This window comes from Pleurodeles waltl, chromosome 3_1 (genome assembly GCF_031143425.1).
Source record: "Pleurodeles waltl isolate 20211129_DDA chromosome 3_1, aPleWal1.hap1.20221129, whole genome shotgun sequence".
Lineage (NCBI taxonomy): Eukaryota > Metazoa > Chordata > Amphibia > Caudata > Salamandridae > Pleurodeles > Pleurodeles waltl.
The window spans coordinates 1648396180-1648421235 of NC_090440.1; the positions used below are offsets into that span (position 1 = coordinate 1648396180).

The window sequence follows — 25056 nt, forward strand, 5'->3', positions numbered from 1 at the left end:
CCCCCCCACCCCCCCCCCCACACACACACACATTCACCCCTTTTTCTGAAAATGTTCCCTGGGGCGAAATTTAAGCGCAGTAGAATGCGATTGTTTTGCACAAGTTTCTGTTGGACTTTAACAATTAAAGCGAAAGTGTAAAGTCAGCTCACTGAGGCGGCGTGTTTTCGGTCTGATTGTTAATTGGATTCACCTGTTCAGGATGTAGACAACTTCACGGTGGTTTGTGCCTCGATAGTAAGCCAGTGTTTAGTATTATTAATAAAAAGAAGACGTAGAGAAACATATAAAGACTTTTGCGTGTTAAGATTGATTACAACACGATCAACTTCCAAGTTTGTTACGCAGGTTTTTTTCACAGTACGGCAACAGATTGGGTTTCATTCACCCCACCTTTAGAGCTCCTCTTTACAACTTAAATGTAAAAGTGCCACCTAGATGAGCATAAAGTGCCACCTGCAGGAGTAAGGCTCAGCGCATGAGCCATAAAACAAGGATCTGCAGGCGTTTACCCCTGCATTTGGAACGTGCAGTTTCATAAAATCCTCTAGTGTGGCACACAAACACCTCCAGCTGGCATCCCCAGGTCCCACCAATAGTTCCCCGTTAATTCGTCTGGGGGACACTGGGGCCAGAGTTAATGATACCTGCTGGTATTTCTCTGTGGATTAACAGTGACTATGAGTTAAAGCCCCTCAATATGTGTAATAACTTCTCCCACCTGGCATTAATGGGTCCTTATGTGCAGGTTGCCCCTTGTAGGAGGGGTTTTATGCAGAGATTTACCACGTGTGCCGAGCAGGTTGTAAATATCTGTAGGGTGGCCTTTGTTAGTCAGGAGGTGTTGGCAGCGGGTCGGGGGCAGTCCACCGGACGGGGAAGCTGTCCACTCCCTGGTGGGGTGCATTACCGGACGCTCCATGTCTAGAACACCTGACCACTCTTTTTGCAGCTCATAAAGGAGGCTGCAGTGTCAAAAGGGCAGGAGTAAGTGTGGAATGCAGATGTGGAGAACAGTCATATAGTCCCATGTTGTCTGTAGGTGAAACAAAAAGGATTCCTCCATGAAGACATTTTCCATGTGGGTGAAAAAAGGAAAATATGATGCTTTTACACATTTCTGTTCATTGCTAGAAGTCGAAGTCAGATGGTTATGGTAAACGTATGTGAAATTCTAGTGTACCTTAAAACATTATTGTCCAGATTTATCATAGTATTGCATCACCCGTGTGCCACACAAGGGGGCCTAAGGATGTTGAAACACTAAAGTCAGATTTATCAAGCCACGCAAGGCCACAGTGGTGGCTTGATAAATCTGGCATAACGCAAGACAGCGCAAATTGCTGCCTTGCATCACTCTGCTCCAAAGAGGCTTTCCATGGGTGGGGCGTGGGTGTTCCCATCCATGGATCTTGGCACATTCCCACATTTACCATTAGTGGTAGATCTTTGAATGCATCAAACTCCTGCGCCTCCCCAGTAAAGTTGTAACAAGGTGAAATATCTTTATTTTGCCTCTTATTTTCCTGTTTCTACATGTGCTTTATTCACACATAGAAAGAGGAAAATTGCTCTTAGGATTTTTTTTGTGCAGGAAGGTACACCTGACGTAGGGTGCATGCGTTGGCGCTAGGCAGCAAAAAGTGCACCACTTCAAGAAAAGGACAGGAATGCGCAGTATAATGATAAATACGGCACTTTCTTGCCCTGTCACACAGTGTAGCAAAGCACAAGGTTGCTTGCTGAATTACGCTGCATGAAAGTGTGATAATTCTGAGCCTATGTTTTTAATTATATATTGCTTATTTAGCAATTGCTTCAAAGTGATAAAAACAGGAAATGTAGTCAAGAAAGATTTTGTTCCACAGATACAAATTTGTGACAATATCCAAACCAGAGCAGCAAGATCATATCACACACCACCACCCTGTCCCAATTGTAATCAGTTCATGATGTGCCCCGACACCCACCGCTCCAGGCATCAGGTACAAAGTGGGAAAACAAAATAAGGTGATGAACCATCAACAAATGTCCATAGCTCTAAAAGTGTCCAAAATATGTAATTCTTCTTTTATTGGCTTCAACTCTTGACAGGTGTACTCTTCACAAAATAAGATATTCACACTCTTCCTTCAGAAGGATCTTAAAAAGACAAACAGCCAGCTAAAGCGTTTCGTTCACTCCATGTAAACTTCATCAGAGCTGTCACATTAACAAACATGCACTTGTAATCCAAATATCCTAAAACCATATTCTACAATATACCATAATCTATAAACAAATAAATCACAGCACAAGATAAAATCATAATGCATTATATAAACAATCCACCGACTTAAATCTCAAATATACTTACCACCAGCTAATTTACAACAAAGGAAAAAATAATTAAAATAAAATATGACAAAATGAGACTGGATCGTAGCTGTACGAATTAATACATTTATATGGAGTAATTTGCATTGAGTTTGCCCTATATGAAAATGGAAAAAAATGTAGGGCCGTGCGCCATGCCCACTGCCCATATGGAAGAAGGAAGATGGAACCGGTTGAATCTGCTCCGGAACAATCAGCGAGTCAGTGTGTGGTGGTGTTTACTTGGATGTTATCTTTCAAGTTTAGTAGTGGGCGCGGACAATTGGACAAGGTGTTGGGGAAAGGTGTAGCAGAGAGGTTGTTATTGCTGTTCCAGCAGCCTTTACTACTCCTCTCCCACAGTTTTTTGGTCCATTGGTTCATCCACAGGTAGTCAGGCTGGCAAGGTTGGGGCAGAATCAGTCATAAGGGTGCCTGGTCCGTGACTGTCTATACCCCAGCCCTGTTGGCCTCACCTGTGCAATAACAAAAAAAGCGGAGGCCTGATGATAAACAGTTTTTGCCTAGGATCACACAATTTGGTCAAACAGGGAAGCCGGGAATTATTCCAGATAGGATAACTCGAGAATTCCAAAAACGTGTACTTCTGTAAAACACGGGTGCATGTCACCAAAGTAGATCAGATTATACCTGTGAATTAAGTAGTTTTGAGTCTCGTCTTGTTGTCCGCACATCAGCCTGTGATTGTGGGCAGTTCATGTAATCGCCCCGTGTCTGCAAATTGAATGTAATGAAACTGTTGCACTATGTACAAATTTAAAAAAAACCTAGGAAGGCACATGTGAAGAAAAAAGTTGGAACCAGTTGAACCTTCAGGGCCTGAACAATCACTAAGGAGCATATTTACTTGAACTCATCTATGAGGCCACACAAAGCCACTTTGCATGGCTTTAAATGGCCTCATAGGTATGGAGTAAGGCAAAGCAGCCCAAATCACTGTTTCCTTACTCTGTGCAAAGGAGGCATTCCATGGGCATTGCAGTGGGTGTTCACACGCAGCACCCGTGAATTTTGATGCATTCCCAGATTTACAAGCTCTTGTAAAACTGGGGATGCGTCAAAATCTTACACCTCCCCAGGGGAAGCAAAACTATGAGAAATATCTTTATTTCTTATCGTTTTTTCCTCTTCCAATGTATGCTGCAGAATTCAGCACATATAGAAAAAAGAAAAAGCCTCCCAGGATTGTTTTTGTGCAGGAAGGTGATCCTTCCTGCATAAAAACAATCCTGCCTACAACACAGACACAGCAAGGGTGCCTGCATTGGCGCTAGGCAGCCAAAACAGTGCCAGCACAGTGGGAAAGGGCAGGAATGTGCAGTATTGCATAGATACAGCACATATTAGTAACTTCCCTTTGACGCAGGGCAGGGCAGTGAGTCACCTGCCCTGCCTCAAAATGGGCCTTAGTGTGTGTGTTGTGGTGTTAACATAGAGATATTATCTTCCGAGTTTAGTGGTGGGCCTGGATACTGGGATGAGGTGCTGAGGGAAGGGCATAAGCAGAGCGCCATTATTGCTTATGCACTAGCAGCTTTTAATGCCCCTCGGCTGCAGTTCCATTTAAGTCCTTTTTGAGCCACAGTTTCATCCACACCATGCAGGTAGTCAAGCTGGCGGTGTTGGAGAAGAGTCAGTAATAAGAGTGCCTGATACTTGACCGACTGTACACCAGCCAAGTTGGCATCACCTATGGGAAAACAAAGAGGAGGCCTGATGAAATACAGTATTTGCCGAGGATCACACAGTTTGGTCAAACAGGGATGCCAGGATGGATTGCACATGTTGAAATGAAAAACTGTATATTTTTTTAACACAGCATGTCACCTTATTCAGTGGCGGCTGGCAGCTTTAGGAGGGAGGGGGGCAGGCGGGGCACACACCCAGACTCATTCTTTCACACACAGACATGCATGCACGCATGCACATCCATTAACAACACTCATAACACTCAAACCTGCACGCGCGCACCAAACATTCAATTTAAAACATAACACACATACACACACACTTACCTTCAGCCTCCAGGTCCCAGGAGGGTTGGGCTCCACAGCCTGTGATTCTGGTCAAACCCTCAGTGCCTACAAAACAAATGTAACCCTATGTAATGTGGCACACATGTAAAGCACCCCAATACCTTTGGGTCGAGTGTGTGCTACATAAACAAGGTGAAAGGAAAAATCTAGGAGCGTGCCCCTCCACCATGCACCCCGTCTCTCTTCAAGCTTGCTCTCTGTGCTGGATCATTTTATACTTGGGTTGAAAATTAATGCCACACCACTCAAAATCCATCAGCTGCCCCTGCATTTAAGGTAGGAGACGGAGGTACATCAGCCAGTTTAGCAGGATGCTGGTGGCAAGTGGGCCCATAAGCAAGATGCAGAGAGGTACCACTATTGTACTGATGAACTCCCATCTTATAAAATGCGTTGGTCTGGGACGGACAGAGCAAGTATTTTTTTTTTAAGTTAGGGGGAGTAATAATCCTTGTGGCACACTGCAAGCGATGAAGACAATTTTGGAAAATAAGTTAAGATCTTAAGCTCATTTGTCTAGTTCTCCAGAATGGACATAAACAAATTTAGGACTGTTTCTCTAACGGTTTTGGTCCGCAGTGTTGAACACCGCAGAGACCTCCACCTAATTTGTGCTTGCAATACACCAGGCCTCATCTTTGTGGCCCGGGGCTAATTTTACTACATTTGAGTTTGTCCCAGAGCAAGAAAGAGAAAGAAAAGACAGAAAGAAGGAGGAAGATAATGACTGAAAACAGTGACAAAGGGAGGAATCAGGGATGAAAACAACACTCAAGGGTGAGAAAAAGGAACAGGAAGTAAGATGAACAGGAAGTAAGAGGAACAGGAAGTAAAGGAAACCGGAAGTAGGAGGCATGCGGTGGATTTAAGACTAGCCAGCCTTCGTATGTCACGATACTGGCGTTGGGCAGCACCTATGGCAGGCTCCTAAGACAAAGTTTGATCCCTTACATGTATTTATTTGTACAAATTAAGCAGTTCGTGAAAGGATTGATGCTGCTTTGTTTTCCATGGCTGCGAATGTAGGACTGTGTTGCAGTAGCTTCCTCGACAATGTATAGCCTTTTTCCTAAAATCATAAACTGAGGTCTCAGAGTACCAATTGTCGCAAATTACTGACCTAAAAACTAAACGCGTTGTGAATTGTGCAGGAGTGTGGGCTCAGAATTCATCAGGGGCAAAATCAGTGGCATAGTCTGTAACTCAAGGAAAAGCGAACAATAACGTGTTATATAGTGCATTTTAAAAGTGTAAATGAGGAAGGGCATTTATAGAATAAACAGAAGATCCAAGGATGTTCCCCAAGTTTCCTTTCCTTTTTGTCCTGTCAATATCTCACTAATTGCCAAGTCTTACAGTTTTCGAAGCGCCACAGAAAAGTGCTAAATTCTTGAAGTCACATGCGTGTACTGAAATGCGCCCCAATCAGGATGGAGTTTAGACTGAAGTGCCACCTTGCCACGTTTATTTTTGGTAAATCCTAGACCATGCGTTCATTGTCTTCCTAGCTTGCAAGTGTGCAAAGAATGCATCGCAGGAAAGGAAATGCGAGCCAATTGACTACATGTGTTCATTCATTCACTTGAATTCAGTAAAAAGGATATTGAATGCTCACACAGAAAAGTATTAAAGATAGAGAAATATATCTCTTGGACAACCCAGGTTTCGTTTTTTTCCATACAGGGATGCACTATTTGCACATGGAAGCACCAATTCGTGTCATCCACAGAGATCTTAAGTCTAGAAACGGTAAGTGATCCTGGTATACTTTGTTTCGAAATAGTCGATTTATTTGCACAAATGCCCATAAGATTAGGAATGTTTACACATCCAGTAATGTTGGCTCAATAATTGTAAATAATAATTGTCTGTTGTTTGTATCTGTTTGCAAGTACGCAACAATTTATTTCTACACTATGTCCCTTTTCAGGTTCTCCTTTGATTAACTTAAAGGACATACGTGCTGTCTTAAGGATCTTTGGGGCCCCAGGAAATGTATATTTTGAGGGTACATGTTCATAAAAACTCTGAATTTATCACCTATTTTCACCCCCATGATTCCAATCAATACTGAATTAAAAGTGAAATTTTCAGCATTCAGCAAAGACAAAAGTTCAAGCTGCCTTGCGACTACCACCTAAACAGAATAAAAAGAAAGTTTGAAGAAGCAGTGACAAAGCCTTCATTCCTTTATGCACTTCAAGTGCACATATATTACATTTGAACAATGTTTTATGTTGAATTATGTGTTTAACCAAAATGTAGCTCTGACTGTATCAGCGACTTGGTAAGGATGATTTAGTGAATGTTTAGTGGACTAGTACATCATTTTGAAATAGGAAGTGTGCACGTAGAACTAGAAATTGTAGCTTTAATTGCGGGTATTCAAAATGACACATTAATTCCCCTTCACGGCTGCCATCTTGCTGCAGCAAGAAAAATCAAAGTCCTACTCTGACGTTTTACCATTCCACAGGTGAAATGTGGTTGTCTCCCTAATTGTCTTCCCCTGCCATGGCCTTCGTTTCCTGTTTCCACGTGCGCACTTTTCTGACTAGATTGTGAGGTAAATGAGGTGCGAGGAGACAGGAGGAGGGAGAGGTGAAGAGAATGAGCTACTGAGGGATGAAGTGGAGAGAGAGAAGGAAGGTAGCGATAGAGAAGAGGCAGAGAGACCGGTGAAGTACGAAGAGACATGAGGTGAAGGGGGAAAGATGAGGTAGCCAGTTAGGAAGATATACAGAAGGATAAGGTGGAAGAGGTGGGTAAAGACTGGTAGAGAGATAGATAAGGCTTCAGAGTGAGAGAGTTAGAGAGAATCAGGGTTGAAAAAGAGTGAAGACAGAGAGAGAGGGGTGGGGTACACCAAATCATGAGGTAGGGCGAGGCAGAGGTAGAGAGGGAGGTGAGGTAGTGAGTGAAGTAAAGAAAGATGTAAGGTAGAGAGTGAGTAAGCAGTGAGAAAGGCATAAAATAAGAAAAGGTAAAGAAAGACAGGTCAGGTTAAGAGAGTAGTGAAATAGAGAGAAAATGGAGGTGGAGTGAAGGGTAGAAAGAGATTAGGTGTAGGAAAAAAGAGGCAAAGTACAGTGACACGGAGAGGAAGAAATAGGGATGAGGTTGGTACAGAGGTACTGAGAGGTAGAGACTGAGAGGTCGGCCAGGGAGAGGTAGGAAGAGAGGCAAATAAACAGAGAGGAGGAAAAAAGGGTGAGTTGAAATAGCGAAGGCGGTACAAGGAGAGATGAGAGTGTGAGGTGGTGAGAGAGGTGAGGTAGAGGGAAGCGAGGCTGAAAGAGGGGAGGGCAGGTGAATTGAAAGATAAGTTAGCAAGCGGGCAGAGGGGTTATAGAGATAAATTAGATACTGAGATAGATTTGAGGTGGGGAGAAAAGTAAAGTCAGAGTGAGGCAGAAAAGTGTGAGATACAGAGAGAGAAAGTGAAAGAAAGAGAGTTGAGGTCAAGAGAATTCTGAGTGACCAAGAATCAGAGTAGATGTGGAGAGCTACAGGGAGAGTGAGAGGATAGAGAGGCAGCGATGAACAGGTCCAGATTCTGTGCTCACTGCTCTGTCTGTTTTCAATAGTTTCATTGTGGCGAAACCTGCAAAATATAAAACAAAAACAGTCTCCATTTTGTTGCTTCTCCCACACTCCCTAACCCCTCCCGTTTTCTGCTCCTTGCCCCGTCCATCCGACCCCCTCCCACTTTGCTTACCCCACCCCGCCCACCTCCTTACCGTGTTGTGTTGCTTGCCCCACACCACCCATCAGAAAAAAAGCACATTGACGCATCTAGTGCTAACCACGTCACTGCGCTTTTTCCCCTCGCTTTCAGCGCAGCTGCACAGCAGCTGGGCTGCTGCACAACATAGTAAAAGACATTAACATAGGCAAGAGCTCTCGCATAGACGCGACCTATTGGCTTTCCCAGTGCCTGGTTAACTTGTTTCTGAGGTGCAACAAAATGCCTTTGAAGGTTGGGAACATTTAGGACTATTTAGCCAGTATGAAATAAGCTGAGTAAAGTTTTCCAAAGTGAATCACAAAGCATAACATTTTTCATCCACTGTTCAAGTTCAGATTTGGGCGCTTTAGACGTTAATCATAGCGCTTCAAAGCACAGTTGCCAGGCGCGGCCTGGCAGCACAGAGTAGATCTTTTGTGGGCCGAGGAAGGAAGCAGGGAGTGAGGCTTGACGGGATAAGCAAAGTAGAAGGGGCAGTTTAGACATCGCAGCACAATAAACATGGCTAGAAGCCGTGAGCAAAAGTTCAAGGGGCTGACAGAACAATAGAACAGAATAAACAGTACAGCAAACTGCTCCAAAGGTTAACGTTCCTGCTGCGGGGGCCTGCGTGTGGCAGGCTTTTTCCCTCTGTAAGACCGTGCACTGCCTTACTCGCACATTACAGAGACTTATTCGTGTAACCAGAGCTGTCGAATGGTCCCATGTGAGGCACAAGAGGCTTATTCAAGCCTGGTCTGTACTTTGCAGTATTGTATGTGTTGATTTGCTTCTTCTAAATCAAATCAAATCATTAGCATTTATAAAGCGCGCTACTCACCCGTGCGGGTCTCAAGGCGCTAGGGACAAAGGGGGTGGTTATCGCTGCTCAAACAGCCAGGTCTTTAGGAGTCTCCGGAAAGCGGAGTGGTCCTGGGTGGTCCTGAGGCTGGTGGGGTGGGAGTTCCAGGTCTTGGCCGCCAGGAAGGAGAAAGATCTCCCACCCGCCGTGGAGCGTCGGATGCGAGGGACGGCGGCGAGTGCGAGGCCAGAGGAGCGGAGGGGGCGGGTGGGGACGTAGAAGTTGAGGCGTCTGTTGAGGTATTCCGGTCCCTTGTCGTGGAGGGCTTTGTGTGCGTGGGTGAGAAGTCGGAAGGTGATCCTTTTGCTGACTGGGAGCCAATGCAGGTGTCTCAGGTGTGCGGAGATGTGGCTGCTGCGGGGTACGTCGAGGATGAGGCGGGCCGAGGCGTTTTGAATGCGTTGTAGGCGATTTTGGAGTTTGGCTGTGGTCCCGGCGTAGAGGGTGTTGCCGTAGTCCAGGCGGCTCGTGACGAGGGCGTGGGTCACGGTTTTTCTGGTGTCGGCGGGGATCCAGCGGAAGATCTTGCGGAGCATGCGGAGGGTGAGGAAGCAGGCGGAGGACACAGCGTTGACTTGCTTGGTCATGGTGAGAAGAGGGTCCAAGATGAAGCCGAGGTTGCGGGCGTGGTCTGCGGGGGTCGGTGCGGTGCCGAGGGCCGTGGGCCACCAGGAGTCGTCCCAGGCGGACGGGGTGTTGCCGAGGATGAGGACTTCAGTTTTTTCAGAGTTCAGCTTTAGGCGGCTGAGCCTCATCCAATCTGCGACGTCCTTCATACCCTCTTGTAGGTTGGTCTTGGCGCTGGCGGGGTCCTTGGTGAGGGAGAGTATAAGTTGGGTGTCGTCGGCGTAGGAGGTGATGATGATGTCGTGCTTGCGTACGATGTTGGCGAGGGGGCTCATGTAGACATTGAAGAGTGTTGGGCTGAGTGATGAGCCTTGAGGTACGCCGCAGATGATCTCAGTGGGTTCTGAGCGAAACGGAGGGAGGTAGACTCTTTGGGAGCGGTTTGCGAGGAAGGAGGTGAGCCAGTCCAGGGCCTGGTCTTGGATCCCGGTGGAGCAGAGGCGGGTGATTAGGGTGCGGTGACAGACGGTGTCAAAGGCAGCCGAGAGGTCGAGAAGAATGAGGGCGACTGTTTCACCGTTGTCCATCAGGGTTCTGATGTCGTCTGTGACTGAGATGAGGGCGGTTTCAGTGCTGTGGTTGGTTCGGAATCCGGTCTGTGAGGGGTCGAGCAGGTTGTTGTCTTCCAGGAAGGTGGTCAGCTGTTTGTTGACGGTCTTCTCTATTACTTTGGCTGGGAAAGGCAGAAGGGAGATGGGGCGGAAGTTTTTCAGGTCGCTCGGGTCAGCCGTAGGTTTCTTTAGTAGGGCGTTGACTTCGGCGTGTTTCCAGCATTCGGGGAAGGTAGCAGAAGAAAAAGAAGAGTTGATGATGGTCTGGAGGTGCGGGCGATGATGTCGTCGGCTTTGTTAAAGATGAAGTGCGGGCAGGGGTCCGAAGGGGCGCCGGAGTGGATAGAGTTCATGATGGATTTGGTTTCTTCCGTGCTGATGTGGGTCCAGTTGTTGAGGGTGATGGTCGGGGATGTGGGTTCTGTGGTGTTTGGTTGGGTCTGGTGTCCGAAGCTGTCGTGGAGGTCGCTGATCTTGCGATGGAAGAAAGTGGCGAGGGATTCGCATAGATCCTGTGAGGGCGTGACGGCGTTGGCGTTGGCGCTGGGATTGGAGAACTCCTTGATGATGCTGAAGAGTTCTCTGCTGTTGTGGCTGTTTTTGTCCAGTCTGTCGGTGAAAAAATTCCTTTTGGCAGCGCGGATCAGGTGGTGGTGTTCGCGGGTAGCGTTCTTGAGGGCGGTCATGTGGTCAGCGGTGCGGTCCTTGCGCCAGGCTTTCTCAAGTGCGCGACAAGTTTTCTTTGATTCTTTGAGGGTGTCAGAGAACCAGAGGGGTTTCTTGGTGTTGTTCTGTCGCTGCGAGCGTTTGAGGGGAGCAAGGTTGTCTGTGCAGTTGGAGATCCAGTTTGTGAGGTTGAGGGCTGCGTCGTTGGGGTCGGTAGTGAGGGTGGGTTGGTTGGCGGCGAGTGCGGAGAAGAGTTGCTCTTCAGGGATCTTGTTCCACTGTCGGCGAGGGATGGGTTGAGTGCGGAGGTGGCGGGTCTCGCGTCGGAATGTGAAGTGGACGCAGCTGTGGTCGGTCCAATGTAGGGCGGAGGCGTGGCTGAAGAAGACGTGTTTGCTGGCGGAGAAGATAGGGTCGAGTGTGTGTCCGGCGATGTGGGTGGCAGTGTTCACCAGTTGTTTGAGGCCGAGGTTGGCGAGGTTGTCGAGCAGGATGGTGGTGTTGGGGTCATTGTTTTGTTCCAGATGGAAGTTGAGGTCGCCTAGGAGGATGTAGTCCGGTGAGGCGAGGGCGTGCGGGGAGATGAAGTCGGCGATGGCGTCGCTGAAAGGGGAGCGAGGTCCGGGAGGACGGTAGACGAGGGATCCTCTGAGGGTGGTCCTCGGTTCGGTGCGAATCTGAAAATGCAGGTGTTCAGCGGCGAGAGGGGAGTCTTCAGTGGAGGTGGTGATGCTGATGGAGTCTTTGAAGACGGTGGCGATACCTCCTCCTACTTGGTTGGTGCGGTCTTTCCTGGAGATCTTGTAGCCTTCGGGGATGGCGGTGGCGATGTCTGGAGCAGAGGAGGCGTTCATCCAGGTCTCCGTGATGAAGGCGACGTCCTGTGCTGTGGAGTCTAGGAGGTCCCAGAGTTCAACGGCGTGTTTGTGAACGGAGCGAGCGTTGACTAGAATGCACTTGAGGTGGTTGATGGCGCGTGGGCTTGTGGTCGTAGTTGTTGCGTGGTGGAAGATGCGTTTGCAGGAGTTGCAGGCGAAGGGTCCATGGGTGCGTTTGGGGTGAGCTTGGAAGCAGGTGTTGGAGCGTCCTGGGTTGAGGGCATGGAGGGTGGTGGGGTCGTAGCGGATCATGGCAGGCCTACACGTACGAGAATACAGAACACCAGGACTATCGCAGATATTCATTCCTGGCATTGGGCAACAAGAAAGCTGATGTATAAGATGCAGGTCAGATGCTCAAGTCAGATTAGAATAGCGCAGTGGGTTGTCTGCTGCACACACTTGTTTGTCTGTAACTAGTAGGTCGAAAGCTGCAAACTCAGTTGGTTTGTACACCTTCCGCAGATGCGTGTCATAACCTGCAGTTCAGGTGTTTATATCCAAGAATTGACAACTCTGTCCTTCTTGCTTATATTCTTCAGTCTATAAAAAGAATATCTTTGACTTATTCAGTAGCGCCTGATGTCAAGGAAGGGTGGTGGGGCGGGGTTGCTGGGTGAAAATAAGATACATTTAAAAAATAACATATCTGCCTCGTGAGGGATCAACGCTTTTCTGCTCCTCTGACTCCATGGCAGGCACAGGCTCAACCTGCCCTGCGGCCAATCCTAACGCTGCTCTCATGCTGCTGGCAGCATGAGCGCAGCGTCAGGATTGGCCTGAATGCCCTCGATTTGTGCTCCCAGGCAGACTGGGAGCCTGTGCCTGCTGTCTCCAACCTGGCAACACTGCTCGGGTTGGAGACAACTCAATGCGCATGTCAGTTTGGCCCTCCTGAGATGGCCGGCCAAACCCACATGTGCACAGGGGGGAATGCACACCTCTCGCCCCTTCATGGCTGTCATCACGATGTTGACCCCACCCCCGAAGACTTGGCCAGTGATGAAAAATAAAATGATAATAAACCTGGTTTATTTTTATTTTTTTCAAGTTTTGCCTCTGCTGGCATGGGGGCGACTCTCCTCCGCCTTAACAAAGGAGTCATCCCTGAACATAACACCTATTCTACGATCACATTTTCCATGATGTGACCTGCAGATTACAATCAGATATGCGCAATGGGTGCGTATTTAAGTAAAACGTTTTGCAGTGACTTTCAGCTGTGCTGTCAATTTGACAGCGACCATGCCGTGTGGAGAAAGAAGTTAGTGTCCAAGCAGCAGAATGGTCTCCTAGATTATATACTTCGTTGTGAAGCCACTCTCTGCCATTTCATTGGAAGTCAGTTGTAGGCAAAGCATGGGGGTACAGTACTCATGCCTTTCCTGAAATGTAGTAAGTCTGGTTCTGCTTTCTGCCATAGGTTCTTCTGGCATTCTGTAGTTTGGGTCCCAGCGCTCTGATGGTCCTGCCGTCATATGTGAACTGTCCCAGAGGTCAGGGTCCTAATGAACATGCAGACAGAGTAGTAGTTCTTACCGGTGCCCTGATCCAAGGCCCTGTAGGCCTCACAGATGGAACTTGATTCTAATATTAACCCCTTCTGTGTGGGTGAAGGTGATGTGCACATGCTCCACACTGTCTTTGTAATGTGGAGAATTTGAGCCTCATTTCCCAGCATGAAGGGCTTAGAAACCCCTGGTGCTCACACTAGAGGGATTCCCTTTACAGACCCCCATCTAGGGGTGCTGGAAAAGAGATTCCCTAGCAGCCCAAGCCATTTTTGTTGTTGTTTGTGAATGACGATCAGCATGTATAGTGCGTAGATGTGGACACTATTGAAGGTTAAAATAGAAGACATCTTTCAGCTCCTTCTTTCACTGTGGGCATCACTCGGGGCGCAGCTGTGCCCACCAAGCACTGGCCACAGTGGGGCAGGTACCACTAAAAAGGGGACATTATTCCCTCTGTATGGTAATTCTAATAATGATAATACTCCTGGGAACATTCGGAGACTTGATGCCTTTTCCTGATTTTATGCGTTTCCCTGTCATCAGAGAAAATACCACTTTATAAAAAGATGAGAATGGAGCTGCCGACTCCTTCAGTTGAGCATGCTCCGTTCAAGGGCTTCCCGCTGGCAATGCTGAACGTGTTGAAGATGGTTGTGGTGCCTCTGGGCTACCCCAAAAGAGTCAGCCCATTCCTGCAAATTTGGTGACTCTGATGAGTCTGACCCCATTGCCTCCTGACTCCGCACCTCGAGAATGTTAGGCCCTGGCCCTCAAGAAGAATTCAAGGGCTGCTAAGGCGCTTCAATGCTTGATGCGCCTTCAGAGACACCTCCTTCAGAGCCAGCTATCATTACCTTTGAAGTCTACAAAGCCATAAGAAATTATATATTTATGTATGTATTCATTTGTGTATTGATTTGCAGTTTTGTATAGTGTAAACAAGGTCCAAATTGGTATTAAAGTGCTTTATTTAGCAACAGTTGCTTCTGGAAGGAAGCAGTTTACATAAAAGTGTCATGACTTTCAAAGCAATTTACAAAATAACAGTTTCTCAGAAGTCTCACAAAAGAACCTTATTACAGCAAATAGTAGCAGTGTATATAAAAACAGTTTCCAAGATGGAACCACAAATCTACTGTTGTGTTGCATGTCCATGTTACATGTCCAGTTTAGTTTAAAACGGGGAACATGTTCCTGCTCAACACTGGGTGCCAAATCACTCAATAGGATATGCAGTAGTCCTGCAGTCTAGATTTCTCACCAAGAGTTCACGCTCGCAACATGGTCACTTCCCGGAACACCACAGCGTGAGTCAATAAAAAATTGAGCTTTCTCCTCTTGGAACAAATTGAGAGGCTTAAAAGGAAGGAAACATGCATTGATCACGACCCCTTGGCAGAACCTTTTCTAGGGCCCAAGATTTGCATGGATTTGAGAACTATTTGGGTCAAATCCCCAGGCCATTGGCATGACTAATAGAGTTTATGGCCATATTGTTGATGACTCCGAGGCTAATAACCTTCTTCCCTCCTATAACACTGATGTTGTCTTAAATGGTGACTTACGAAATAGAAGTTCTCTGCATACTTTACCAGAAGGGAACATTGTTTACCCTCCTGTCCCTCCTTCAGAAGAAGTCTGGGTAAAAGTATCCAGACCTGTCTGGAGCCTGAAAAGATAATGGTAAAGTGAGAGAATCTGCAGGAAGAGTGAGCATATTATTGTTACCTGAGGCAAGTAACTTTTTCATGTGATCTTCATCAAGCAGAGATCTTTTAAATGTTGATGCATGATTTTGTGGCTTCTGTTGATTCACTTCACCTTCATCAGGACAGAACATACCATATGACATTACATATATATTTGAGAATCCCACAAAAATTAAAGGGATGTGTAACTTTATTATAAAACAGTCTCTACCATGTTGAAACCTCTGGTGCCACTGGCCTTAGATCGCCTAAACCAACTCTCCAGAAGTTTTCTATTCAATTCTTTATTGTTAAATTATCTTTAATTTTTTTAAGGGATATGTAGACTAACCACATTAGGTTACTTCTCCCTATTTCTGTCCTCTTTGTTTATCATTTCTTCTACTACTCTTTTTTCAACTTCTTCCGCAGGAGAAAATATTCATCAGATAAGAGGACCTAACTGTGCCAAGATCTCGTTCACCACTTGGAAAATGCCAATGATATAACTGAGGTTTTCTTTAAAAACAATGCTGCCTTTCAAGATGAGCCACCAGTTAAAAACTTCATGTGTGTGAATGATAGAACAGGTGGCACATGCCATAAAGACAAAGAGAAGAATGATCATATTTGAAGCAGCCTACATTTTGCATATTAGTCTGATTTAAAGTTTTTAACTGGTGACGTTGATTTTGTGGAAAGTCCTGGTTGCTTACAGCCCACATTTGCCTGTCTTGAAAAAGTGACTGACTAGTAAATGCAACACAATGCCAAAAATCAACAAGACACAAGTCCATCACAATGGCAGACACCAGAACAACATAAGGAAATACAATAACGAAAATACAAAAAATTCAACAGCGCAGTAAATTAACTCGTTGTACAATGTATTTGTTGTGTTCAGTTGGTGTTTTATATAAACTGGTACTGAAACTAGGGCTGCTTGATGTGCTACAGCACCCCTGAAAAGTTTGAAGGCCTTCACTTTGAAAATGAAACATAACGATGACCTTTCCATATTCGTTTTGCAACATGTAATATTTTTACAAAGGCAGCCAGATGTCAGCTTCTTTTGACTAACTGCTGAAAATACTGCTAATAGGGTTTACGTTTCGTTTCTCTGACTCAGAAGTAAAGGTGCTTTGTAGCCTGATCCAGTCATTGGCGTAACATAAGTCCCCGGTGCGGGGGGTGAGCTCCAGGTGCCCCCCTCAGGAAAAGTGCAGGTGTTAGACCATGGAGGGGAAGCCCCCCTCAAGTTTTGGTAGGCCACTGGATCCAGTGATATTCTTGCTGGGGTACAGCAGAGTGTGAATGAGAAAGCAGCAGTATGTCTTATCGCACTCATGTAAGGAAAGATCCCTGCTTGGTGTGCTAGCTAAGGCCCATATTTATTCTTTTTTAGCGCTGCTTTTGTGCTGCTTTTTGACGCAAAAACGGCGCAAACCTTCAAAATACATTAGGGCCCATATTTATACTTTTTTAGCGCCGCATTTGCGCCGCTTTTTGATGCAAAATGGCGCAAACTTACAAAATACACTTGTATTTTGTAAGTTTGCGCCGCTTTTGTGTCATAAAATGACGCACATGCGGCGCTAAAGAAGTATAAATATGGGCCTAGTATTTTGCAAGTTTGCGCTGTTTCTGCGTCAAAAGATGACGCAAAAACGGTGCCAAAAAAATATAAATATGGGCCTAATTGTTCAGGTATTTCAAAAAATAGCACCAAGGATATACAAGGTGGTTCAGTACGAGACGAACCTATGCAAGGGGGCAAGCCTGTATTAACCAGATGTGGTGTACCTGCCCATTCTGAGTTCTGCACCTTGGAATAAAGGTTAACTTAGTATTAGCACGTTTTACTCAAAATATTTCCCCATTCAGATTCTGACTAGTATTATCTGACAAAATTCGTGCTGAGAAAAGAGTGTGTTTTTTTTTAACTGGATGGGATCCTGATCCAATTGCATGTTCTAGGACAATAACACACACTCCGCATTTTAGCTGCATACTTTTTAACATTTGCTCCAAAATGTACTGTTATACCTTTCACTCTCACCCTCTTGCACAAAAAAGAAATCCCACATTAAGTATATTTGCTTTTTAAGTAGAATGATATTTTTTCACAACTAATCCTTTGGTGACTGACTGCTGTTAGCCAGGACCCCCATTGCCAAAAACACCCCAGCACCATTGGTTGTATTTTAGTTGTCTTTTGTATTATGGTTTGGCTTTGTTCTTGCATTATTCTGTTAGGATGTATTGCTGTAATGATATTGAAGCCTCGTGTTATTGTTTGTAAAAAAAAATGGAAATAGAAGACAGGACTGGATTCCAGGGAACATGATCTCTGTAGCCCCTTCTTTTGTGTTTTGATATCTGCACTGGTGTGTCCTAATGTGAATCGTATGTGTTCTTTGTCTGCCATTCTCTGTTAGATTATGTTAGTGGCCTGGCTTTGCTTCTACACTACTTGCAAAATCCACGATAACAAAGCAAGAAAAGCGGATTCATTTTATCTAAACGTGTGACCCCAGAAACAGTTGCTAGGCAAGGGTAGTACCGACTCCATTTACTGTTTAGAATCGGCCTTTTACTCTGAAATCTGCCTGGAAGAGCGGACCCTCTCTGCTGGCGCTCTATTAAAGAGACGGGTGAGAGTGCTTTTAAAGTGTGAAATAATGAAAAGGCCGTCCGCGCGACAGCCACCGCTTATCTAATTCCTTCTTGACAACTACTCTCTCGCACTTCTGTCTTTCACCCCCTGGAACAAAATCACTCGCGCTGTCAACATCACTACACTATCAGTTTGTCGTACTTCCACCACCTACACCTCCTAAGAGCGCGTTTAAATTTATATTTCAAAGTAGAGCCGCTCCGTGGAATTTCACAGTGTACCATGCAGTAGTTCAAGCGTGTGGGCGATGATATCTGGCACAAACATTTTAAAATGTAATTTCCATTTTTGGGTCAAAGACGCGTAGTTGAGAACATTACCATTCTGTATTTTGGGGGCTGACTCACAAAGCATTTTTCCAGTTTGACGCAGGGTCAGGAACGGCTCCTCCATAAGGGCGGAGGAGTGTCCCCCACACCTCCCCCAGCCAGGAGCGGCAGCTGAAAACCTTTTCCCAAAAAGTTTTTGGGGAAGTGGGGCAGGGCCACGGGGGTGTCGAGCAATGCACTCCCCCTCAGAGCGCATTTGTGTTTGGACGGCCGTGTTGGGCCGGCCAAACACACATGCGCACAGGGCTCTGTCCAGCCCAGCAACACAGCTGCAGGGCTGGAGAGAGCCAGTGCAGTCTCCCAGTCTGTCTGGGAGCGCCCTAGCTGGGCGCTCCCAGCCAATCATAACGCTGCTCTAAGCAGCATCAGGATTGGTTCAGGGCAGGCTGGGAGCCTGTGCCTGCATGAAGCAAGGAGATGGCGGAGCGGGGATGCACGCGGTGTTAAGGTAAGTGTTTTTTTTCTTTTTTAATTATTTTTTATTTAATTTAATTCTTCTCCCCCCAGATCCTCACCCCCGCGGGCTCGCTGCCCAGCACCTTCTAATTAGTGCGAGCCGGCGACTGAGTAGGATTGATGCTTGCAACTGGTCCCAAATTTCACCTGCGCACTGTTCACTTCTTTCACAAATGTACTTCATAAGTGCGTACCTGTAGATTACTCCGGCACAGACTGCCCTAAGTGGGCAACACTAAGCACGCATCTGTTTTTTTCCCTGAAGTAGTGGGCATTCCCTGGGAAGCTGTTAATAGTAATGGAGAGTAAATATAGTGTAACTATATTATAGAGTAAATATAGTGAACATCAAGAAAGCTTTAGTTTTTCCATTATTGTAGAGTATTTTGCAGTTCAATTCACATCCTTATCACCTCTTTAAAGTACACTTTGCACTAAAGTGTGAACCATTGTGTGGGTATGAGAAAGAAAAGTAGGGAAAGAAATTGTGAAAAAAGCAGCATTCCACAATTTTCACAACCTGAAATGTGTGCGGCGTACACAACACATCAGTACCCAGAACGTTATGGAAATAAGCACAAGTGAGCAGTGTACATGAAAATTGTTCATGTGTGTACATTGCCTGATTCATGCATGAAAGGTAGACAAACTTGGAATGATCATAAATGTATAAAGAACATGATAATAACTACCATACCTAGTTTTACACTGTTCATGAGTAGCTTACAATTGTTTCTGTGAACCACATCATTGTGTTTTTTTTTCTATTTTACGACCAGTCGCAGTAATACCTTAACCGACATTGCAAAACATTTTGTTGAATACAATTGATAGCATTTTGGAATGTTTTCCTTTAGATTATTTTGTGTCAGTGTCTTTTAGAGAAAAAAATACTAAGAAGGCATTACATATTGATAACCTTCAATACTTTAATTCTCCATTCCTTATCCCAGTATTTACAGAATTGTGATTTAAACTCTAGGATTTTCATTGCTTAGGACAACAACACATCTTTTATCTAATAAATCCATCCCGGAGGCCACAACTCCGGGTGAAGCAGTCTTCATATACTTCGTTCTTCTGTTCCCAACTAAACACTCCAGCGATCAAGGGCAAAATCACACAGTAAAACATGAAAAGTAGTAAGAACTGGACCTACATTGTGTCCTTAGCCCAATAAAAAAAGATATGCCTCACCCTCAGCAGTCTGAGTGCTTCTGCAGCCTCAGAAATGTTTCTGTCCCTCTATTTCAGGGTGCAGGACCAGGCCCCGGTGACAGGCTGGGTGTGCATCAGTCCAGTGCCCTACAAGTGGGCCTACAACCGATTTCCACCACAGTCCTGGAGTAACGAGACTTGCAGTGGCACAGAAAAGAGAGGTCTCCTAATCAACAACTGTAACTAGCACCTCTTCCTGCATCAGGTGCCTTCACATTTCCCAAAACAGGGCCCAAGAAAATGCTTAGTGTAGCCTCTGCAGCTCCAAGACCAACAAGCCCCCACACACTTACTGGAGAAGATTCTGGCCCGAGATACATCTCGCTGGAATTTTGACAATGTCCAGAAGGGTGCTATATAGAACATTCTTTTACAGCCACTTCCATCGGTCATGAGAGACGTAGAGGAGGGCATTATAAGATAAAAGACTTTGCTCTGGGTTGATCAGAGGAGTTCCTGGGGAGGTGGTCACCAAACTTCAATTCTGTAAGGACTGGAATGAAGAACTGGATGGTGAGATAACTCTGAGGCAGTGCAACATGTTACAATCTTTAAACCCTCCCAAGATTGCTGTATAATTTGTGTATAATAATTTATACACAGTTTACTGTGTTGTTAGATGTCTTAAATAATTATTTATGTTTTCTGAAGAACTGTGAAATGGCCCGTCTGTTTGCTTAGTTTGTGGAAAGTATTGTGGAAAGTAAGGTTTGATATCCCCGTGTATGTAACATGACTCTTTCTGTTTCTTGTTTCTCAATTACCAGTTGTTATAACATCCGACGGCGTGTTAAAGGTGAGATTCATTTAATTTAATAAATATATAGAATTTTTCTCAATTGGTGTTTTACATGAGGGATTCAAAACATCTTCCCTTCCTTCTCTTTTCAGATCTGTGATTTCGGTGCTTCAAGATTCCACTCACACACCACACACATGTCTTTAGTGGGGACTTTCCCATGGATGGCCCCCGAAGTTATCCAGAGTCTACCAGTGTCTGAGACATGTGACACGTATTCCTATGGTGTGGTAAGTCATATAAACCTGTTTTTATCAAGTTGGGGTTATTAAGCTTTGATTAAGTTTTGTTTTCCATCGCACATTTCAAGCACGGAAAGTAAGCTGCAGTTTGAATTTTCAACATAATTATAGTCAAAAGTCACAGTTTGGTAGCATTATCAACAATAGTGTTTTTATTGCCATGATAAGTCAGCAAAGTTTCAAATGTTTAGATCCAGTCAAAAGGTAGCAAAATAAAATGTTAGAGCAGAAACATTTATGGACATATGTAGTAAAAATGTTCCTTGTTTAAAATGTGGAAAGTAATTGAATCGAGTCCATTAACAACGAGGCAGGTGTGGATTTCCAACTTAGTGTAACTAGTAGTTCTGAGAGTAGGTGACCACCGAAAGCACTGGGGACTGGGGTGAATAGTGCAGGGACCCACCTATGGTAGTTGGGCCTAGCAAAAGATGCTTCGTTTATAGCTGGGAAAGTTTTCAATTATCACTGTAAGAATTTCCACCTAACCATGGAAGATCCCAAATTTTGTTTTTAGATTTTTACAAACATACATTTGACATCATCTGAGTTCTCAGGCCTCTTAAAAGGATAGCTTAGATTATCACTTCTTGCTCTAACTGTTGTAGAAATGTTTTTTTAAAGATCTGGGGCACACCAAATAGGCAAATCACACAAAAGAATGTTGTTACAAATGGTATCACAGATTTATTATAATGCAATTAATTAGTTAATTATTATTGGTTACATACACACCACTTAGATTAAAATATAGAGATCAACTATCATACTATAAGTCCGATATAAAAAGAAAACATCAAACAATTTCATAATACAATAGGTTCGTACATGAGATGGAAAGTACACAGAGAAGAAATAGACTCTTTTATATGTGATGTCTGATCCACATGAACAGCCAACACGTGTTTCGTCTACTAGACTTCCTCAGGGCTTCCGTCAGTACTTAATAAACATTTTGAATAACGGCTGTCAATAAGGCAATTCAGGTACAATGTAAGAACATATCAGTCACATAAATGGGATGGTCCCCTTTAAAAAAACGTAATATAGTCAAAAAACTGTATGGTCGCTTCTAGTACTTCTACTGCACCACCATCCAAACAGCAGTAACTCAATAAGTCCACAGGTGTCAGAATCAACCTTCTCGCGTAACCCAAATCTGTCAATAGACCATCCCATTTATATGACTAATCTAATCTAATCTCTCTAAGATTTCCTGAGTGTACTTGAAGCCTATGTGGACTGGAAGCTAGTACCAGACTGGGCTGCTTGTAAAGCACCCTAGAAACCTGGATACAAAATTAGCAGAGTCACTGGAAATCTGTTGTGAACATTTCAAGAAGGACTGGTAAAAGGAAAATTGCCCATATACATTTGTAAAATTTTGAACAAAGAATTGTAATTTCAACAGGGACAGTGCTTGAAATTCTGGCCCGTGAGTTGAATTCAAATCATGATTACTTAAAATACCCGATGGTACTTATAGCTTTTTATTCCAGATGCTTATAGGTGACTGGGGGCACCTGCCACTCGTCCAACCTCCTGGAGCCCTGTGGGTCAGTTGGATTTTTTTTTACTCATCCCACTCTGAGCTTTGGATTTGGAAAATTGGGCAAAATTATTTTTGACCTTGGTCTTACTCTCGGTTTACCTGTTTCCTGTTCAACTGAAATTAAATACAGCCTTCAAATTGCCCCAGGATGGTATTTTACCCCATGTAAGCATGATGGATAAAAACCTTGACCAGGACATACGCCATTCTTATTTCTGGGCATGTCCTCTCATGGGTCAGCAACGGGCAGTCGTTTTGTCTCGCTCATATCCCTGGAGGTCAACTGCAAATTGCGCACTGTGATAACTTTGGTCCCAGGCAAGCCTAATGGATAAAGGCCTTTATTGTGTAAGCCAAAAGATCCTTTTGTGGTGCTCCCATCACCAGTAAGACAGCAACCGCTGGTGAATGGAACACCACCAGCAGGTGCCAAAGCACAAAGAATGCTCATGGTGCAAACAATCCAAATGTTAAAGAAACAAGTAAGTACAGCATTTTACAGCACACAGAAGTCAATTACAACACACACCATCTTTGAATGTATTTGTAAAACTTCACTCCAGAAACATTGAAAGCTGACTGCTTGTGCATGATCATTCCTGTGTATACGCAGTTACCCATTTTGTAATGTTTTCAGAAAAGGGTTGTACAAAGTATTAACAGACAAGTGTTGGCAAAGACAATAGGACAGCAGTCAAAGCCAGATCTATTGAATTTGCCTCTGCTTCTTGTTTTTGTGCTTGCGTGATATTCTGGTAAGAAATATTTTCCTTTACCCTTTTGTCATTTGCTATTAATTTGTCATAAATTTAGAGAATGATGCATATTGTTTTTACTCCATGTATTAATGAAGAATGCTGTAAGAACGGTAAAGGGTGCATTCGATCTTCTGGTTCACTCGACTAGCCTTTGCTGTAGCAAACTTTCTTCCGTGTATTAGTCAAAGGCATTTTAATAGATTGTCATATATTGTATTATTTCTTTTAGTTTAAAGTTACAATTTACACAGTCCTGGTTATGACCTCAGATAAAAATTAGGATCCCTATTCTTACAGTAGACTTCTCATGGATTGGATTTTTTGGGTCTTGTGTTAATCATTGCCTGGGGTGTATATTGCATTTGGTAATTACCACACACCCACAGCTTTCCCTTGTCATATTTTTGTAGATCAAACGTAACAAACTTTATCAGGGAAAATGCCAGAAAAATAGGCAAACCGTGCAGTATTTGGTGCAGTAAATTCTCCATCTGCCGGTTATGCTTCATTTGAAGGCAAGGTGTAGGCCTGTGTAATCTCACTCAATTTGCAGCATCCTTGCTAGGTGAAATGCCTAAGATTATGCCATGTCACAAGGTTGAGATTTTGTTTGGGTAAAAATTCTGTTGCTGGAGCATGGGAACAACGCAAACAAACTGAACACGTGCGACTATACACTTTACATGCAATTTTGTGCTTTTTAAGTGCAAAATGCATCCTCATTTTAAAAATGGACATTAATAACGCAAGGCGCTGGACTGGCATGTTGCATAATTTCCACAAAGGAATGTATGCAAATGTAAGCCAAGCCTAATTAGGAGGCATTTCCGGCACATCTGGTAAATACCTCACTCTAGGGTTCCTGTTTTTTTTTTAGTGCAATTAATACTTCACCCTGATCCATCCTGAAAGCCATTGTGTTTTTAACGAGTTGTAGTGCTGACCTGTATGTCTTTTTAATTTTATGCTAACTGTTTATTAAATCTTAATAACATTGAATTAAAGTGATGAAGGAGAACTTATTATGGCATATGGTTAAACGGTCTAAATTTTTATCTGAAATATTTCTCTTTTGCGAGAAATGTGCAATATTCAATTGAGACAGATAAATGAAATTTACTCTGGCTTGGTTATCAGTCAATGTTTTTTGCAGTGTTATACAAATAACAACAAAATACATATCCATAAAACAGAGTCAGTAATCTCACGATCTACGCCTGTGGTCATTTTTGACTCGAATGTTATCAGGAACTGCATTGAAAGAAAAGTGGGTGTCCCATGTATTCCGTTTAGCTGTGTTCTTCGAGTTGCTGACCTGTGGTAGCGCAGCAACAGATACACAGTTGTCCCTCGGTATGTATTTATGCATATATAGTATTCCTATAGTGCTGACCCAGCCAAAGGGCAGAGGAGTGCTTTACATGATCAAAGACATGCACTTAGGACATGCTTTCACGAGCATTGAAGAAAGCACACACACCACAGTGGCGAAGAGAGTTGATGGTGATACTATGCTTAGTCCTTCCTCTCGAAATCCAAACTTCACAAGGACATACAGAAGCATTTCTTATTTGTATTCCTCTCTACTGACTACAGAAATTATGTTTGAAATTTAGTCAATTTTTAATCTTTTTATCCTTAGATTTTGTACATGTGCACAAGCCCACTCCCTGAAGCGCACAATTTGGGTCTCTACACACAGCTTGACTATGAAGTGCTTTTCCCGACCTCTAGCTTTGGTTTAAGTCAAGCAGCATGTACTAGTGGGACATTTTAGTGTTGGGTCCTCAAAGTCTTCTTCTTCTTGTGTTCATAGATTCAAATACTGGGAGGGGATACAAATTAATGTTTGCTATACACAATGTTGATTAAATCACATGGGCTTATGAAAAAATGTGACTGTTAAATGTATTTTATTCTCTGCTCTCTGTTTTGTATTTGTTTCCTGATCTTATGATAATGTGTATTCAGAAATTCACAAAAGCCCTTTGAAAGAAAGCTATAGTAATAGAAATAAGCGATTATGACAATTCATTTACGTGACCACGGAATGGAAACATGTGTGTTGGAAATTCATGTCAGTCAGGTTTTCTTTTTGTT

The 25056-nt window shown here is 44.1% G+C and overlaps 1 protein-coding gene across 6 annotated transcripts in view; it reads left to right on the forward strand.

Moving 5' to 3' along the window:
* MAP3K20 (mitogen-activated protein kinase kinase kinase 20) overlaps positions 1-25056 on the forward strand; it is an 800901-nt gene that overhangs the window by 373902 nt on the left and 401943 nt on the right. For all 6 annotated transcript variants that reach the window (XM_069225360.1, XM_069225358.1, XM_069225359.1 and 3 more), the window contains exons 5-7: positions 6096-6161; positions 20373-20401; positions 20497-20634. In XM_069225360.1, the coding sequence (XP_069081461.1) occupies positions 6096-6161; positions 20373-20401; positions 20497-20634 (233 nt within the window). The remainder of the gene's footprint in view (positions 1-6095; positions 6162-20372; positions 20402-20496; positions 20635-25056) is intronic.